The sequence below is a fragment of the Lynx rufus genome, unplaced genomic scaffold, assembly GCF_022079265.1.
Source record: "Lynx rufus isolate CCGP_SWC_20201006 ecotype Redwood Valley unplaced genomic scaffold, mLynRuf1.p SCAF_3, whole genome shotgun sequence".
Taxonomy (NCBI): Eukaryota; Metazoa; Chordata; class Mammalia; order Carnivora; family Felidae; genus Lynx; species Lynx rufus.
The window spans coordinates 41,403,783-41,424,364 of record NW_025814845.1 but is presented as its reverse complement, the minus strand read 5'-3'; the positions used below and the strand labels follow the sequence as shown (position 1 = coordinate 41,424,364).

General features: G+C 36.4%; 1 protein-coding gene across 2 annotated transcripts in view; it reads left to right on the top strand.

Moving 5' to 3' along the window:
- CLOCK (clock circadian regulator) overlaps nucleotides 1-20,582 on the top strand; it is a 131,336-nt gene that overhangs the window by 85,390 nt on the left and 25,364 nt on the right. For both annotated transcript variants that reach the window (XM_047091361.1, XM_047091362.1), the window contains 9 exons: nucleotides 2,946-3,059; nucleotides 3,196-3,314; nucleotides 5,768-5,850; nucleotides 6,055-6,161; nucleotides 8,163-8,310; nucleotides 8,872-8,947; nucleotides 15,156-15,297; nucleotides 17,715-17,815; nucleotides 18,515-18,604. In XM_047091361.1, coding sequence (XP_046947317.1) covers nucleotides 2,946-3,059; nucleotides 3,196-3,314; nucleotides 5,768-5,850; nucleotides 6,055-6,161; nucleotides 8,163-8,310; nucleotides 8,872-8,947; nucleotides 15,156-15,297; nucleotides 17,715-17,815; nucleotides 18,515-18,604 — 980 coding nt within the window. The remainder of the gene's footprint in view (nucleotides 1-2,945; nucleotides 3,060-3,195; nucleotides 3,315-5,767; nucleotides 5,851-6,054; nucleotides 6,162-8,162; nucleotides 8,311-8,871; nucleotides 8,948-15,155; nucleotides 15,298-17,714; nucleotides 17,816-18,514; nucleotides 18,605-20,582) is intronic.

Below are 20,582 nucleotides of genomic sequence, written 5' to 3'. Positions count from 1 at the left end.
GACCACTTGTTGGATATATTCAATGTGCCTGGCACTTAAGCTGTATCATAAAACTGCCAAGAATAGTGGAAAAAGTCGTTGCCTTTAAGAAGTACAAAATAATGGGGTGCCTGGGTGGCTCAGTCGGTTAAGCGTCCGACTTCGGCTCAGGTCACGATCTTGCAGTCCGTGAGTTCGAGCCCCGCATCGGGCTCTGTGCTGCCGGCTCAAAGCCTGGAGCCTGTTTCCGAGTCTGTGTCTCCCTCTCTCTCTGCCCCTCCCCCGTTCATGCTCTGTCTCTCTCTGTCTCAAAAATAAATAAATGTTAAAAACAAAAAATAAAATTAAAAAAAAAAGTACAAAATAAAAATACTATGGTATATCAGACATTTCTCTTAGATTTATTTGACAAACTAATATGACCAGAGTATCTCATTTTCTTCAATAAATTACCTCTTATGTAATCTGAAATTGTTGTAACTTGTGTAATCTGAAACTGTATAGATAATCACTTTTTTCATGATTTAAAATTTTTCTATTTTTTTTTATTTAAGCAATTATTCATAATTGCTTAAAAATCGAGCTCTTACAACATTGACCAATAGACTATCTTAGAGGAGAGAGACCTGGGCTGGATATAGAGGCCAGTTATGTGTCTATAAATAGTGCTTGACATCGTGGATTGAATGACATTGCTTGAGGTAAATATACAGAGCAAGGAGAGAAGAAAGCTGGAACCCTGGGACATAGCAGTAGGTGGACAGGAGAAAGGGTCCACTTTAGAGACCTTCATAAGCGCGAAATTGTCTGGAGAACTGAATGCAATTCTCTGGCAGAAAAACAGTCATTAGGCTTCTGCTTCCAAGATCAGAGGTGAGGTTGGCAACAATACTTTTTGATAGAGAAGAGCCTTAAATGACTTCCTGACCCCCTAAATAGCTGATATACAAAACAAATTATTTCCCCAGAAAAATAGGGTTTCATGCCAAAGGAGTAATGGATATAAAACAGAGGAAATTGCTTAGAAAATTTAGGATTCTGCAAGTAGGTCATTTGGGCCATAATGATGAAGGTGGGGTGGCACAAGTGGTGTGATTTTGTCCAGAGAAGCAAATAGGGCTTAATATTTCATCCTAAGGAGTTTGACTTTTTACACAGTGAGGAGTCAATGAAAGGGGATTTGAAAAAAAGTGGTCTGAAAAAAATATATCTCAGGTGGAAAATTTTGAAAGGACCAGATTAGAGGTTAGGATAACAAAAGAAGTAAGGATGAAAAGGAAAGACTATGCATGAGTATTGAGTAGATAAACTCAGTAGGCACAGATGTTGGGTATTAGGTACAGGTGACCAAGTGGCTAGGTATCATCCGTGGGAAGGTTTTAGGAAGAAAGTAGTTAGATTTTGAATCTGATGACTTTGATTAAAAGCCATCCATGGTAATAACAAGAGTATGAGTTTGATGCTGTGAGTGAAAGGAGGTGTTACTGGTCCTTGAGTGCTGAAATAATAATGACAAAAATAATATATATGAGTAGTAGGCAAGATTGAATTTGAGCAGCAAGAGTTTGGAAGCATAAAGAATATGTTTTTGCTAGATGAAGGGTAATATTTCTTCTAAATTAGTGGTACTAGATGCTCAGTTGGAAAAAACGACTAATGGGTGCTTCATTGGTGAAATAAATAGTGGGTCCTGGTGACAGATTAGTTTGGGGCTTGTGATAGGTAGAGAAGAGACCAAATTGATAGGGTTTCTAATTGGGGTGATAACAGATACAGGACAAAAGGGAAGAACAGCTGACTTAGAAGAAAGATGAATTAACTTTCAGATATTTTGTGTTATTTGGTGGGATAATCAAGTAGAAATGTCCTAAAGTAAATAGTAATTTGAGATTTGGTCTTACAAAAAATGTGAGAATTAAGGAGAGAGATTTAGGAGTAAATAAATTTACCAGTGCCAATAAGTTTATAAGGGATAGAAGATAAAGAGGAGAACTTTTGTCAATGTCCATAGTTTGAAGATAGATTGACAGAAGGGATAGAAATCGTCAATAAGGTAAGAAGGGTAAGATTTGTGTGATGGGGATGAAGGCATGTGAGTTTTAAAAGAGGTAGAAACAATGAGGAAAGATCATTGAAGTTAATCATACAAATGTTGGTGATCTTCCGAAGAGCAATTTCTATAGAGGTGTGAAGAGTAAAGCCACATTTCATGAAGTTAAGGAAGATGAATATATGGAAACTAGAGCATGTAATAAAAAGGAAGGTCTGTGATAAAAAAAAAAAAAAGGCATGAAAAACCTTTTGTTTAAGATAGAAAGACTTAAACAGATTTCAAAGTAGAAAGTTAGGACCCAGTGAAGAGAATATATGGATGCTAAAGGAATGAATGACTGTGGTGTAGCTCTGGTCCTAGAGAAGGTAGAGAAGACTGTTCAAGGTAGAGATAAAAACCTTAGCTTTATTAAAAAAAAATTTTTTTTAACATTGTATTTATTTTTGAGAAACAGAGACTGAACAGGAGCGAGGGAGGGGCAGAGAGACACAGAGATAGAATCTGAAGCAGGCTTCAGGCTCTGAGCTGTCAGCACAGAGCCCAACTCGGGGCTTAAACCCACGAACCGTGAAATTGTGACCTGAGCTGCAGTCAGAGGCTTAACTGACTGAGCCACCCAGGCGCCCTTAGGAGCATTAGCTTTATGATGGGAAGCAAAAACCTTTCTTTGATATTAGAGTGAAGAATGAGAAAGAAGGAAAGTGGGAAAACATATAGTTGCTTGTATCTGAAGGTCTCTTTTCTCTATTAAGGACAAGGTGAGATCATCTCCTAAAGATAATTCTGCTTTTATGGACTAAATGTCATTAAGGGCCTCTGTTGAAGAAAATAATGATTATAAACTTACACAACTTTTACTATATATCATTCTTTAAGATAAATCAAAAATATATCAAATTTTTTGTCATTTCAGCAAAAAATCAGTTAGAATTCTGTTGTCATATGCTTCGAGGAACAATAGACCCAAAGGAGCCATCTACCTATGAATATGTGAAATTTATAGGAAATTTCAAATCTTTAAACAGTGGTGAGTTAAAATGCTTTTCTTATAAGTATATTTAACTTGGTATTTCTTTTAAGCTCTTAAAGACATAGATGTTTGAACATCAATAAAAATTAGATTTTACTGGAGTAACATGATATATATTTCCTTATTGTTGTAGTATCGACTTCAGCACACAATGGTTTTGAAGGAACTATACAACGCACACACAGGCCTTCTTATGATGATAGAGTTTGTTTTGTAGCCACTGTCAGATTAGCTACACCTCAGTTCATCAAGGTATGTTTCTTATTATTCTCCAAAGAGGATTTCACTTCATATTATGAGAATTATCTTTATGTAATTGTTTTGTTCTTTCCAAAGTTACTGAACGACTTCTTTCAAACGCTGAAGTAGTAATGATGATGAGTCATTAAATATACATGGTCTTAATAATTTTGAAGCAAATGAGTTATCAAGGCACTCATTAAATTATAACTGATTTTAAAATACGTATCCTTTGAAGTTAACCAATGGTTATATATCACCACTGTCCTACTTTTGTGCAAAATTTTAGGGTACTTTTTGTTTACTTCATGACCTGCATTAAAGGAGAAAGGCCAAAAATCTAGCTAATTTTTAAAGATTGCTTTTGAAATTTCTTAAAATATGCAAGTGCCTTTAACTGCATATAATTTGCTTTTTTAATTTTAAAATTCAGTTAAATAATTTATTTTATTTCCTGGGCCCAAGAAGTAGATGATTAGTAGAGAAGTGGGAAAATGAAAGAGTTCAACCATTAGAAAGTGGCTTGAAATAAGCCAGACTAAGATTTTAAATTTAGGAAGATATCATATTCTAGGACAGAATACTGAAATAGCAGTTAAAGGATCTTAATCCAGTCTTGCTCTGCTTGTTTTGTTCTTAGGAAATAATAGCAGTGACTAACAATTGTTGAGTGTTCGTACATGCTGCATATTTTACATGTATTCTCTCATTTAATTCTTAAAACAACTTTAAAGATAGATGTTAGTATAGTCCTCATTTTATATATAAGGAAGCTGAGGCTTAGGGAAGTTCAGTTACTTGCTCAGAGTTATAGCTATCACGTGGTAGGACTGGGATTGATTCTAATTCCCATTCTCTCAAAGCCCAAGCTTGTAATTCACTATATTGTGATACAGAAGGTCATTCAGGGGCACAGAGGAGTTTGGAGTGCATTGCTGAGTATGAGTAAGGTGGAGGGGGTAGGGATGGTGGGAGATAAGGTTAGAAAAGTAAGCAGTCTAAAAATGAAATTTATTTCTTCATTGTTTCTCCATGCTAAAGAATTTAAACTTTATTGAAACAGAATGAGAAGTTATGAAGGTTTTTAAGCACAGAAGTCATAATCATACTTGAGTATTAGAGAGTATTTGTGGCCAGAATAGAGGATGAGTTAAAGAATAGGGAGACTGGTCTGGAGAGAAGCTATGGTGATAATGTGAGCCAGTGATGGCAAGTCTAGGGTCTAAGACCCTGAAGATGGATGAGATCAAACAGATTTTTTTTTTTTTTAACTTAGAAGGTGAAATTGAAAGGATTTAGTATCAACCACTTAGGTGGAAAAAGGTGAAAATGAGAGTATGTTGTGACTATCAGATTTCTAGACTGATGGCACAGCACAGGTATGCCTCCAGTGTTGAGATGTAAAATTGTGGGAGATGAGGAGTCAGGCAGTTCATTTTAGGACATAATGAGTTTGTGATGCATGGGGACATCCAGACAGTTAGAAAATACAGAGCTATAATTCAAGACAGAGATCTGAATTTAGAATGAGGGTTTATAGGCATGTGAGTAAATAGAGAAACATACTGAGTGAGAAATACTCCCCTAGAAGTCTGCATGTTTATTGCCACATTCTTTAGTACGAGAAAATTAAAATGTGATTAAAACATTTCAGGGAGAGGCGGCTGGGTGGCTCAGTTGGTTAAGTGTCCATCTCTTGATTTCGGTTCAGGTCATGATCTCACAGTTCATGGGATCAAGCTCTGCATCAGACTCTATGCTGACAGCACAGAGTCTGCTTGGGACTCTCTCTCCCTCTCTGCCCCTTCCTTACCTGCTCGCTCTCAATAAATAAACTCAAAAAAATTGTTTAGGGAAAAATTATCCAATAATGACTTTTTTTTCTTCAAATTTTTATTTAAATTCTTGTTAGTTAACCATACAGTGCAGTATTGATTTCAGGAGTAGAATTCAGTGATTCATCACTTATAAACAGCTCATCACACGTGCTCTCCTTAATGCCCATCACCTATTTAGCCCATCCCTCCCACCCACCCACCTCCCCTCCAGCAACCCTGTTTGTTCTCTGTATTTAAGAGTCTCTTATGGTTTTTTTCCCTCTCTTTTTCCCCCTCCCCCGTGTTCATCTGTTTTGTTTCTTAAATTCCACCTATGAGTGAAATCATATGGTATTTGTCTTTCTGTGACTTATTTGCTTAGCATAATAACACTTTAGCTCCATCCATGTCATTACAAATGGCAAGATATCCTTCCTTTTGATGGCCAGATAATATTCCATGGTGTGTGTGTATGTGTATGTGTATACACCACCTCTTCTTTAGCCATTCGTCAGTGGACGTTTGGGCTCTTTCCATAGTTTGGCTGTTGTTGATAATTTTAATAATGACTTTTATGGCTAACAATATTTAAAATTCTTCTAAGGACACAACAGTATTTCTAAATTCTAATTATTAATTTACTTGTAGGAAATGTGCACTGTTGAAGAACCTAATGAAGAGTTTACATCCAGACATAGTTTAGAATGGAAGTTCCTATTTCTAGATCACAGGTAATTTCATTTTTAAATCCCATAAAAAGCTAATTGTCATATAATTCTTGAAATTAATTGGTTTCAAGGATACACTTAATCAGATGTTCAAATCCATTATCCATTTTTCAAAAAGTAAAGATTTCCCCCCAAACTGATTTCTAGTTGAGGTATTTCTTATTCTGGAAAAAGTTATAATTATCGATTGTTTTATATGTGATTTAGGGCACCACCTATAATAGGATATTTGCCATTTGAAGTTCTGGGAACATCAGGCTATGATTACTATCATGTGGATGACCTAGAAAACTTGGCAAAATGCCATGAGCACTGTAAGTAGATTTTAATATTTCTGGTGATAATAACTGCTTTTAGTCTAATAAGTAACTAATGTATTAATAGAAGATGGTAAAATGCAGACTTGTAAACATTTTTGTATTTTTGAAAAATATTGGAAGATTTCACTTTATAACCCAATCCAGTAGGAATCCTAGATCAAATTTAAATTAAACTTGTTCCTTCCTGTTTTACATATTTCAATCTATAATAGTAAGTACAGGTTTATAATATGGCATCTAATAAGCCTTGTTTTTGAAGTGTTTAAATTCTACATCTAGAGTAAAATTGGGATGGTATGTCAAAATATTAGAACACTGTTTCATATATTTTTATTTCAGGCATATAAGTCTGCCTAGGAATTAGGTACACATTAAAGAAACTTTTAGAAAGCCCATAGTGAGTGCTTAATGTTTCCTGCCATTATGCTTATTAGCAGCAGGGACATTAACATCTTGTTGTACCCGGCTGGCACTATTCTAAACAGTTTATGTACATTATCTCCATTATTCATCAACACAGTTCTAGAAAGTAGATATTGTTATTGTCTCCATGAGTAAATTGAGACACAGGAAGGCTAAATAATTTACAATCCCACAATTCACTGGTGGCAGAGAAAGGTTTAGAGTCTAGACCTACTACCTCTTTACCACATGCTATTCTTTGTTTCAGAAGTTTGTTTTAATGGTAAGTTTTATTTGCTTCTCTGATTCTCCTCCCCAAATCCTACCTCTTGGAGTGTCCTCCATAGCTTAATTAGATATTCAACATTCTTTCATGATGTCTTAGGCTGGTCTAGTAGGCCTCTATATGAAAATAAGGCATGTTATATAACAAAATCAACTAAATGGGAGATTTCAGAATAAAGTAATTTCAGCACAAAAAACCCATTATGCACTCCAAGTAATAGGGGCAGTAGGCTCTATGATGTATTGAAAAGATCTGACACTTCTACTGACTAGCTGGGTAATTTTGGACAAACAATTCAAAATTTGTAGACCTCAGGGGCGTCTGGGTGGCTCAGTCAGTCAAGTGTCCGACTTCGGCTCAGGTCATGATCTCGCGGTTTGTGGGTTTGAACCCCGCGTCGGGCTCTGTGCTGACAGCTTGGAGCCTGGAGCCTGCTTCAGACTCTGTGTCTCCCTCTCTCTCTGACCCTCCCCTGCTTGTGCTCTGTCACTCTCCGTCAAAAATAAGTAAATCTAAAAAAAAATTTTTTTTTTAATTTGTAGACCTCAGTTTTCTCATGGAGAGAGAAAGAGAGATTGATTCCTGATTGGCATTTCCTGAAGTTTGTTTCGCTGAATGCTGATCCCTTAAAAATAGATTTTATGGTCAAGGAAGACTGGGAAGCACTTCATAATCAATCCCTACTACCTCCCCACCCCCAGAATCATGACATAAATTAGCATACTAGAAGTTTTGAAAAGAAAGACTAAATAAAACTATTTAACAACATTCCCCAAGTTAACCACAAAATTCTTTTTTTGCTTAATATCTGTTAAAAAGCTTCAGAACTTACAACCTACAAAGAATGTTTTGGGAAATACTGTTGTCAGTTACTTGAAACAATTAAGTTATTCTGATTTTGGTTAAAGTTTTGAATAAAGTGCTTCAAAGATGCTGTACCTGCCAGGGTACCTGTACCTGTGCGAAAAAACTCAGATGTGATCACTTATTGCTCTTCAGTCTCTGTTGGTGGGAGGAAGTCAATATGTGAACACTTTATTTTTAAATATTTGGAAATTTACTGTGTGTGAAAAGTATCTGAGATCAGTAGTAACTGACTCTAAGTGGGGCACTGTGGAAGATATGTTAATTGCTTGGGACATTAAGCTATCCCTGTAGAATAACATTTTCTTACAACTGATATTTATGTTACTGAAAAGCCATTGAATTGTGAATGTAGATTTAAATGTAAATGCTAGGTTTGGCTAAAAACCAGGTTCATAACTAATGATAATGAGTCAATAAATATATTTTTCTTTTCTTCTTAGTAATGCAGTACGGGAAAGGCAAATCATGTTATTATAGATTCCTCACCAAGGGACAACAGTGGATTTGGCTTCAGACTCATTATTATATCACTTATCATCAGTGGAATTCTAGGCCAGAATTTATTGTTTGTACTCACACCGTAGTAAGGTAATAATTCTTTTATAGAACTTATGAATTATAGAAACACTGATAGTGATGTTGGCAATGAAACTTTCAGGCATGACTTAAGAGCTACAGTGATCTTTTTCCTAATTTTTGATACGTCTTTTCGTTAAAATTTTATTAAATTTACTTACAAGCATTAATTTTATTAAATTTACTTACTGGCATTATGTAGAAATAGAATACAGGTATATATGCATATGTAATTCTTAACATAAGTGTTACAATTTAAAGCAGAAATTTTAACTATCTTTTTTATACCAAAGTCAATCATGTAAAAGGAACACCGGAGTAGATAAGCATATTTTTCCTTTTTTTAATTCTTCTCAAGTACTGTGTAGTTAGAGATCATTTACAGTAGCATATAAAACTTCTGAGATAACTAGATTAAGATAGAAAACTATAGATGTGTTCTAGGATTGTGTAGTGCATAGCAAATAGGCTGGAATCCGTGGTGAACAAGTAAGACCCGTAACAGTCAGTGCACTTCTGCAGTATTGTAAATGAGTGATTAAGAACTAAAATTCTATTTTTTTCCATTTGTAGTTATGCAGAAGTTAGGGCTGAAAGACGACGAGAACTTGGCATTGAAGAGTCTCTTCCTGAGACAGCTGCTGACAAAGTATGTATCTTACAGTTTAAAAAAAATTATTTCTTCCTAATGAAAGGCAAGACTGAATAATTTATAGGAAAATTATTTTTCAAATATTTCATTTCCTCACTTGTGACAGAATTATAATTATATTTTACTTTTTATTTTAATTTTAACATTTTAAAACCTTATATACTTCTAAAAAACATTTGAAGGGCCTCCTATTTAGTGAGAGACATGTATGATTTCACATTTAAATAACCATTTACTAATTGCCTGCAATGTGCAAGGCTCTGGCCAGGTTCTTTATATGAATTTCCAAGTGTCACTTATTCCTCAGACATCCTTATCTCTTAGGTGATATTCCCTTCTTGAAAATATTGAAACTTGAGGTTTTAGGGGGTTTTGGGGGAAGCCTCCCCTAAAGACATATGACTGAAAGTTATAGTCAGAATTTGAATTCTGGTTTTTCTTTTCTTTATGTCAGATATAAGTATAGTATACTAGTTACCTATTGCTATGTAATAAAAGTTAATGATGTAAAATAATACACATTTATTATCTCATAGTTTCTGTGGGTCAGAGATCTAGGCACGGTTTAGATGGGCCCTCTGCTTATAATTGGTCATTTGGCTGCAATCAAGGTGTCAGCCCAGGGTTTTCTCACAATGCTATAATCAACCTGTCAGTTGGGGCCACAGTCATCTCAAGGTTCAGCTGGGGCAGAATCTGTTTTCAGGCTCACTCAGTGGTTGTTGGAAGGATGTGGTTCCTCATGGGCGGTTGGATGAGTGCCTTGGTTTGCTGGCTAATGGCCCGAGACCACCTTTAGTTCGTTTCTAGGTAGCCATTTTATCAAAGAAAGCATGTAAGAGATCCAGGGAGAGGGAACGACAGCAAGATAAGAGTCTTCTGTAACCTAATCACAGAAGTAATATCCCATCATTTTTGTCTATTCTATTAATTAGAAGTAAATCACTAGGTTCAGCCTGTACTAAAGGGAAGGGATTATACAAGGTGGTGAATACCAGGAGACAGGAATCAATGTGAGCTATGTCAGAAGTTCCCTACAACAGTTGTTTTTGACCTGTAGAAAATAGTGGAATGAAAAGAATCAAGAATAAAAAGTGAGTTAAATAAGCAGCATGCCAGGGTTGATATGGGGAGTATTATTCAGTTTTCAACAAACCTCATTAAGTACTTTCCATGTGCCAGAAAGTACTAGATAGGGGTCTAGATGCTCAGAATACAGCAGTGAATAACCCGGACAAGTTTTCTGCAATCATGGATCCCATGTGAAAGAGTTTTTTCAAAGAGGCTTTGTATGCTTAGAAGAAAAAGATCCAGTATATTTTATAAAACACATTTTCTGAGAAAAGTGCTTAAATCTAGGGTACCTTGAATTTATAGAAACTAAAAGTAATACAGAGATTGTTCCTCCTTGCTTCTTTTTCTCTCATGCCAGTGTCCAATCCTAGTAAATTCAACTAGCCCTACTTCCAAGTATACTTCACATATGTGTACTTTCCTACTATATTTACTCTTAACCACCACAGTCCTCCTGGAGTTAGGGAAGAGGTCCACTTGACATAGATTTTTGAGAAACTTTAATGTGTAGATAGGTTTTAAGGTCATGAATCCAAATATGATCACCAGGTGAATGAATGGCGAGACACACACACATACACCCACCCACCCAAGGGCTAAGCACTGGGGCATTGCATCATTAAGATATGAAAGAAACAAGGAAGAATCAGTCACAGAGGAGACTGAAGGGAAATATCCAGTCAGGTATGAATAAAACTGAGAAACTGAGTTTTCATAGAAGCCAAGAAAAAGTGTGCCCATGAGGAGTGAACAGTCAGCTTTGTCAGATTCACCTTAAATAGGTTAAATTAGGTGAGCACTGAGAAGTGTGCACTGAGTTTAACAGCAAGTGTTCATTGATCAATAAGAAAAGATTGGGTGGAATAGCAATATGAGTGAAAGCCTGATTAGAGTGGGCTTAAAAGAGAAATTCCTGGGACAGGGTAATTAGAGACAGTGAGTAGGGAAGGTTTTCCTACAAAAAGGAGAGGAGTGGAAGAGTATTAGGAAGAAATAGGCTTAAAAGAAGTTTTTGATGTTTAAGGTGGGAGAAATAATAGCATGTTCGTATACTGATAAGAATGGTCTGATGGAGAGAGAATTACTGCTAGAGATAGAGAAAAAAATGCTAGAGCAAAGTTCTCGAGCAGGGGAGAGAAGATGGGATCCAGGCCACAAGTAGACAGATTGGGCTTAGTGGAAAGATCATTTAATGATAGAGAGGTTTAGTAGACTGTGATCTTTAGGTCAAATCTCATTCTCTGCCTGGTTTGATAACACTCACAAGCTAAAAATATGGTTTCCACATGTTTCTCAGTGATTGAAAAAAAAATCAAAAGAAGAATGGTGTTTGTGACACATGAAAATTATATCATCAAATTCCACAGCTACACTCAATTGTGTATATATTGCCTGTTTGCTTTTTTTTAATTAAAATTTTTTAATGTTTATTTATTTTTGAGAGAGAGTGTGAGTGGGGGAGAGGCAGAGAGAGAGGGAGATACAGGATGCGAAGCAGGCTTCAGGTTCCCAGCTGTCAGTGCAGAGCCGACACAGGGCCCAAACCATGAGATCATAACTTGAGCCGAAGTCAGATGCTTAATCGACTGAGTCACCCAGGCGCCCCTAATTTTTTTTTTTAATGTTAGTTTATTTTTGAGAGAGTGCGCGAGCAAGCATGAGGGGGGAGGGGCAGAGAGAGAGGGAGATACAGAATCTGAAGCAGGCTCCAGGCTCTACACTGTCATTACAGAGCCCAACACGGGGCTTGAACTCAGCAACCATGACATCATGACCTGAGCTGAAGTCGGACACTTAACCGACTGAGCCACCCAGGAGCCCCTGCCTATGGTTGCTTTTGTGCTGCAACAGCAAGTTGAGTAGTTGCAGCAGAAACTACGTGGCCCCCAAAGCCTATAATATTGACTCTCTGGCCCTCTCAGAGAGCATTTGCTGACCCCTAATCTGTAGTGACATAAAGAAAGGCAGAGTATACGAGGACAGATGCTGTTAGTTAGGTTGATATGGTAATAGGAGCTTATAGCAATGTCCAACAGTGAAACAGGAAGCAGAATAACCAGCTAAGAGTGAGGTTAGGAGAAGAGTTGTTTGAAGTTTGAAAAGAGCCGAGCAAGTGTTAAGTTGCTTTCTAGGAGGGGCACCTGGGTGGCTCAGCCGGTTAAACATCCAACTTTGGCTTCATGATCTCAAGGTTCATGAGTTCGAGCCCCACATCAGGCTATGTGCTGACAGCGCAGAGCCTGGAGCCTGCTTTGGATTCTGTCTCCCTCTCTCTATCTATTCCTCCTCTACTTGTGCGTGCTGTCTTTCTCACCCTCTCAAAAATAAATAAACATTAAAAAAAATTTTAATTGTTTTCTAGGAGAGTAGGAGAGTGAACAGATGTGGAATAGATTAAAAATTGGATTTAAACAGCATTGGGATTTTTCCAGGGGAGTGTGGTGGAGGGAGATAGGAGCAAGAGAGTTGAAGATAACCTGTAAGGGTGTGGTTATGATGACTAACCATGAATTTATAAACTTGGTAAAGAGGGGAGAGAAGATATAAAATGAGAGAGTGTGAAAATGTGGTAGAATCAATGTATTTTATGTTCCACTAAAGGATTATTGGAGCTGGCATACTAAAGAGAATAAGAAATAGTGGTCTAACAGGAGGATCTTTGAAATTGAGGTTATGGAAAGTTTATTCTTTTTTTAAAAACTACTTACTTATGAGGTGCCTGGGTGGCTCAGTCAGATAAGCATCCAACTTCGGCTCAGGTCATGATCTCACGGTTTGTGAGTTCAAGCCCCGCATTGGGCTCTGTGTTGACAGCTCAGAGCCTGGGGCCTGCTTTGGATTTGCGCGCGTGCGCTCTCTCTCTCTCTCTCTCTCTCTCAAGAATAAATAAACATTAAAAAAAATTTTTTTTAATATTTATTTTGAGAGATAATGCATGCAAGGGGTGGGGGAGGGGAGAGGGATAGAGAGAGAGAGAGGGAGGGAGGGGGGGAAGGAGGGAAGGAGGGAGGGAGAGAATCCCAAGCGGGCTCCATACTGCAAGCCCGCAGGGGCTTGATCCCACGAACTGTGAGATCGTGACCTGAGTGGAAATCAAGAGTCAGGTGCTTAACCGACTGAGCCACCCAGGAGCCCTATAAGCTTAATCTTATTGGTAATAATAAGGTCTAAGATATGACCGTAAGAATGAGTGACTGAGGACAGGTGGAAATCAAGATCTTTGTGGGAGAAGACATCAAGGAAGAGCGAAAACATGATGATGAACATGTGAATTGATAACTGATGTTGATAACCGTGGATTTAAGAATAAGTTGATGGTAGACTTAGCCAGGAGCAGAAATTTTAATACAGGTACTTAGTGAGGAGTGACCGTAAGGGTCAGTAGATAACTGTACCAATGAGAGATAGTCATGTAATGATAATATGAGATTCTGGCTGTGAGTTTTGGAAAAGGAGGAAAGGGGAAAATTGTGGAAAGAGGAGGAGGAGGACTTCTCTACCCCTCCAGAGCAGCGATCTGAAGGTTGTGAAAGAGAAAATAGCCACCGCTTAGAAGTCCTGCAAGGAAGTGGTGTTTTCTATAGACAGCTAGCTTTTAGTTAGAGCAAGCCAAGCAAATGGATGTTCAAAGATGAGGTTGAGAATACAGGAGATTTTGATAATGGTGGGTAATATTCCATTGTATGTATACAACACATTTTGTTTATCCATTCATCTAGCAATGGACACTTGGGTTGCATCCATCTTTTGGCTATTGTGAATCATGCTGCTATGAACATGGGTGTACAAATACCTGTTTGAGTCACTCTGTTCAATTTTTTTGAGTATATACCTAGAAATGGAACTACTGGATCATGTAGTAATTACTTAATTTTCTGAGGAACCGTCATACTGTTTACTGTAGTAGCTTCACTATTTTAAATTTTCACCAGCAGTGTACAAAGGTTCCAATTTATCCTCGTCAGCACTGGTGATTTTCTGTTTTGTTTTTGTTTTAAATAATAGTCCTCATGGGTGTGAAGTGGTATCTCATGGCTTTAATTTGCATTTCCCTAATGGTTAGTGACATTGAGCAACTTTTCTTTTTATTTAAAAAAAAATTTTTTTTTTTTAACATTTATTTATTTTTGAGACAGAGAGAGAGCATGAACAGGGGAGGGTCGGAGAAAGAGGGAGACACAGAATCTGAAACAGGCTCCAGGCTCTGAGCTGTCAGCACAGAGCCCAACGCGGGGCTTGAACCCACGGACCACGAGATCATGACCTGAGCCGAAGTTGGACGCTTAACTGACTGAGCCACCCAGGCGCCCCGCAACTTTTCTTTTTAATTAATTTATTTTGAAAGAGGGAGAGAGAGTGCATGCACAAGTGGGGGAGGGACAGAGAGAGAGGGAGAGTGAAGGCTGGGCAGAGCCCGACATGGGGCTCAATCTTAGGAACTGAGATCGTGACCTGAGCTGAAATCAAGAGTCAGATGCTTAGCCGACTGAGCCATCAGGTGCCCTGGGCATTTTTTCAGTGTGTTCACTGGCCATTTGTATATCTTCTTTGGAGAAATATATATGTAAGACCTATGTTTTTTAATTGGATTGTTTGGGGGGAGGTTTGCTATTCAGTTGTAGGATTCTTTTATATTTTCTGGGTGTTAATTCCTTATCAGATACAGGTTTGTGAATGTTTTCTCCCCTCCCATGGGCTGCCTTTCCACTGTGTTTGTAGTGTCCTTTGATGCACTTTTGTTGCTTGTGCTTTTAGTGTCACATCCAAGAAGTCGTTACCCAGTCCACTGTCATAAAGGCTTTTCTTCTTTTTTTCTAAAAGTTTTATAGTTTTAGCTCTTATGTTTAGGTCTTTGATCCATGACAGTTAATTTTTGTGTATGGTAGAAATTAACTAAGAGTTTAATCATTCTGTTGCATCTGTTTCTATAAATAAAGAATGAAGTAAAAAATTTCTGACTGTAGAACAGCAATTTTTATTTCTTTACCTAATATTGCAGAGGTAAATATTACACAGGTACCTTTGCTTTGTTGTGGGTGAAAACTGATTTGGAGAAGGAAAAGTAGCCAGTTATATTGCTAACTTTGGATAACTGAACTACAAGAAAACATTTATTTTACTGTCTCCTTAGAGCCAAGATTCGGGGTCTGATAATCGTATAAACACAGTCAGTCTCAAAGAAGCCTTGGAAAGGTTTGATCACAGCCCAACTCCTTCTGCTTCCTCCCGGAGTTCAAGAAAATCATCTCACACAGCAGTCTCAGACCCTTCCTGTGAGTACGCTAGCTTGAAAGCAGACTTACTTTCAAGAGAGTGCTTCTAAATTGTTATTGGTGTCAGCATTTTTCATCAAATGCTACTTTAGTATTATTTTTACATGAAAAAGTTTACTGTAGTATTGTTTGTTAAAAAGCTAGAAACACTCTTTTTAAGTTTATTTTTTTTAATTCAAGTATAATTAACATGTTATATTAGCTTCAGGTGTTCAATATAATGTTTTAACAATTCTATACATTATTTAGTGCTCATCATAGTAAGTATACTCTTAATCCCCTTTGCCAATTTAAGAAACAAAAGAAATGAATAAAGAAAAAGGCAAACAAAAAACCAGACTCTTAAATATAGAGAACAGACTGGTTGGTTTCCAGAGGGAAGGCAGGAAGGAAGATGGATAAAATGCTACTTAAAAATGATTAGTTTTACATTTCTGAACGCTGTTAACTTTTCCAGTGAGCAAGAGGCACACTGCTCACATTTAACAAAGAATTATTTATAAAATAGCCTGTAAAATATTTAGGGAGAGTGTTGGTATTGTTATGTTGCTTTTAATCATCCCTCAAAAAATAAAGCAAAACTGTTTATTCCTTTTTTACTGGTAGAACCTGTCAGTGTTCTTTAAGTTTGCTTTTTGAGAGTTTTTTTTAGTTCTTGTTTTAAATGAAGGCTTGCATAGTTATCATTGAATTAGTAACCTTTTTCTTTTTGTTTAAAGAGTTAAGCCCTTTTGGGGCGCCTGGGTGGCGCAGTCGGTTAAGCATCCGACTTCAGCCAGGTCACGATCTCGCGGTCCGTGAGTTCGAGCCCCACGTCAGGCTCTGGGCTGATGGCTCAGAGCCTGGAGCCTGTTTCCGATTCTGTGTCTCCCTCTCTCTCTGCCCCTCCCCCGTTCATGCTCTGTCTCTCTCTGTCCCAAAAATAAATAAACATTGAAAAAAAAAATTATTTATTTATTTATTTATTTTTTTTTTTAATTTTTTTTTAAAAAAAGAGTTAAGCCCTTTCATTTCCCAGGGTATTAAAACTATATATTATAAGGAAAAGGAGGTTGTTGGAACCACTTAACACCATGGGTAGAACATTAAAGAGGTTAAACATAGAATTTCTGGAACCTTAGGAAAAAAATTTCTCCTTTGTAGCTGTTTTTCTCATTTTATAAAAGAGAAATTATACTTTTGTGTTATGCTTTTAATGGAGGGAGGTACAAAATGCAAATCAGTGTAAATCAGTACATACTCATTAACATAGTGATGAATGTAAATTAGGAATGCATTGCTAAACGTCAAAAACTACAGTTTCTTGCAACCTAAAGTAAACCTTTAGTTTACTGCAGTAAGAATACTTAAAATGAGATCTACCTTCTTAAATGTTTAACCATATGACACACTATTGTTGACTATAAGTACAATGTAGTGCAGACCTCTAGAGCTTATTCATTGTAGTAAATGGAGATGTTATTGATTAGTAACTCCATATTTGCTTCAATGCCCCCAGCCTTTGGCAAGCACCGTTCTAGTCTTTGATTCAATGAATTTGCCTATTTTAGATACCTCATATGATGGAGTCATGCAGTACTTGTTTTTACATCATTGGCTTATTTCACTTAGCATAACATCCTCCAGATTCACCCATGTTGTATATCTTGAAATTTTCCATTCTTTTTTAAGGTTGAATAGTATTCCATTGTATGTATATTACCACATGCTGTTTTTTCCATTCAACTGTCAGACATTTAGATTGTTTCCACATCTTGGCTATTGTGAATGGTGCTGCAGTGAGCATAGGAGTGCAAATATCTCTTTGATATTCTGATTTCAGTTCTTTTGGATAAATACCCAGAGGTGGAATTGCTGGATCACATTTGGTAGTTCTATTTTTAATTTTTGGAGAAACCTCCATTACTGTTTCCCACAGTGGCTGCAGCATTTCACATCCCACCAATTTTAAGTGTACAAGGGTTCTAATTTCTCCACATTCTGGGCAGCACTTTTTTCTTCTTTTTTTGATATGAAGTGGTATCTCATTGTGGTTTTGATTTGCATTTTCCTGACGAGTGATGTTGACCATTTTTTCATATGCTGGTTGGCCATTTGTAGATCTTCCTTGGAGAAATGTCTATATTCAAGTCCTTAAGCCATTTTGTATTGAGTTATTAGGTTTTTTACTATTGAGTTATAGGAGTAGTAACCATTTTTAAATTCAAAGTTTTCCTGTCTCAAATATTTATTTTGTCCTTAAGAAAAAAGTAATTCAAATGAGCCATCTTATTGTCATAGACTTCACTTTAATTAAATAATTTAGAAAAATAACTTAAAGATCATTTTTATTCACTGAAATCCATTTTGAGATTAATCTTTGGAAATTTTATTTTATAAAGTACTAACACTGTTTTGTTTTTGTTGACTGACATCAGCAACACCAACAAAGATCCCAACAGATACTAGCACTCCTCCCAGACCGCATTTACCAGCTCATGAAAAGATGGCACCAAGGAGGTCATCATTTAGTAGTCAGGTAACTCTTCAGTATTCTTCTGAATACAGAGTTATTAAAAGGGAAAAAAATCATCCAAATCCTTAAAATTCATTAATTTGTTATCCCTTTCTATAAAGACCAACACAGCTGTTGATAAATAACACTCGAGATCTTTCCTTTTTGTGAAGTAGTTCTCAAACATATGCTTTTGATTATTTTACAGGTAAAACATTAGATATTTATTTTAATTAATAAAAGTTAATTGGGGCACCTGGGTGGTTCAGTTATTTGAGTGTCCAACTCTTGATTTTGGCTCAGCTCGTGATCTCACGGATGGTGAGATCGAGCCCCTCTGCGCTGTCAACACAGATCCTGCTTGGGATTCTCTCTCTCTTTCTTCTTCCCACCAAAGTTAAATAAAAAATAAGAAAAATTAATAATTTAGAGCCATTTTATATTTAATTTCTAATACCAGTCACTTTCAGTTCTGTCTTTTAACTTTTACTGAGAGCCCATGCAAGGTAATGTGGCAGATGCCTTTACAAGATACAAGGATAAATAGGGAATAGACATGTCCAGTGTAGAGGGGGAAACATGCATGCCTGCATTCAGCTAAAAATGCATGAGGCAAAGTGTAATTCTCTTATAAAGATACCATTTCTGGTGAAATGGTATTTCTGGTGAAACTACTTATGGATGGGTATAATTGTCACTCATTATTTTTTATTTTGCTCCTAGTCCATAAATTCCCAGTCTGTTGGTCAGTCATTAACACAACCAGTGATGTCTCAAGCTGCAAATTTACCAATTCCACAAGGCATGTCCCAGGTATTTTTTGTTTGTTTGTTTGTTTGTTTGTTTGTTTGAAACAGTTGAGTATTTTAAAATGATAAATGGTTTTTAAGGTAATAGAGATTTTTAAAAATACATACTTTTAGTGCAGTGAATCTCATGTGTGGCCATTTATAATGTCTGGGGGATATTTTTGATTGTCAGTGATTATTGGGTACCCCTGGCCCTTCATAGGCAAGGACCAGGGATGCTATTTGTCTTGAAAGATGCATGACAGGGGCGCCTGGGTGGCTCAGTCGGTTAAGCGTCCGACTTCGGCTCAGGTCATGATCTTGCGGTCTGTGGGTTCAGGCCCCGCGTCGGGCTCTGTGCTGACTGCTCAGAGCCTGGAGCCTGTTTCGGATTCTGTGTCTCCCTCTCTCTCTGACCCTCCCCCGTTCATGCTCTGTCTCTCTCTGTCTCAAAAATAAATAAACATTAAAAAAAAAATTAAAAAAAAAAGATGCATGACAGTTTTGTACAACAAAGAATTATCCTGCCTAATATGCTATAATACTCCACTGAGAGACACTACAGATAGAATGATATTAAAGATGAAATATAGCTGTTCATTTTGTTCTTCCTATGGATAGTGGAAGAATTAAGTAATTTCATTCATATATTCATTCATACACAGGGCATCTTTTGAGTTCTTGAGATATTGCAGGTGCTCGCAATATTAATATATGTACTGTAAGATTTTATTACATCTAGAAGGAATGACAGATAACTACAGTGCAATATTGTATAGTCTGTGCCCAAGGTATATAGGCTGATATATGAGCACATTAGATGGACCCCTAATGCAGCCTGAGGAAGTGAATGAAAACTTTCTGGAAGAATTGTTGCTTGGGCTCAGTCCTGAAGGAGACCTACATACAGAAATTAGCAAGGAGACAAAAGAATAGGTGTTATAAAATTGACACTAAATTACTTTTGATTAGAAATTCCTAACTTGTAATTTATGACTCTCTATTCATTCAGTGCTTCAAACACATTAAAAATACTAGATAGTGGTAAAAATAATCCAAACTGTTTTGTTTGGTGTTAAATATACCTTGACTTAACAGTATTTCAAATAATGATAGTTAAGAATAGGTAAAAAACATTTTTCTAAAAATACCTTTATCTTACATGGTTTTTTATCTAAATTATACTATATATCATTTTAGCCATTATATGACACCTGTACAAGTATATTGACAATGTTGTAAATTATCTAAACACCATAACCTTGACTTCCTGTAACATGATTATATAAGGTGCTTAAATATTATCTGTAGTTACAGTAGTTTTCATCATCGAGTCCTCAATGCTTTTTATTCTGAAGGTTAACAGATTTTTTATGTAAATATTTAGGCATACTTTCAATATTATTAGTTCACTAATCTCAAGATACTGGATGACTATTTCTTAACATTTTAAAGGGATATTTTCATGAAATTTAATAATACCTGCTATGTCAAAAATGTTCATAACTATCCAGACCTCATATTTTGTTGAGTGATAAAGCCACTTTGCCTCTTAGTTCTGAGATTTTTTTTTCCTGTTATTCTGCCTTCTGTTTATATCTTATTTGCATTTAATAGAAATCCTTTAAGTAATGTCAATGTAAAGTTTATTCAAAGGTATAAATAACTTTTGTTAGGATAAAATATATTTGTATGACATAAATACAACATTTTGAATAATATTTTTAAGAGGCAGAGCTCAAGTACAAATTTGTAATGTTTTCTCATACCTAGTGTAATCTAATGTAAGATATGATTGATTATTGTCAACTTTAGAAGTCTGAGTTGTATACTTTCTGAAAAGTAGTATTCAGTATCAGTACAAACTTTTGAAGATAAAGAAAAAAAGCTTTTGGGAGAGCATTTCTCACTTTTAGATGCAGTTCACTATGGGAGGCTATTTTAAGATTAAGGCACATTTCCAATAAATTGAAATTCTTTTTGGTATACTATATCCTGTGCTA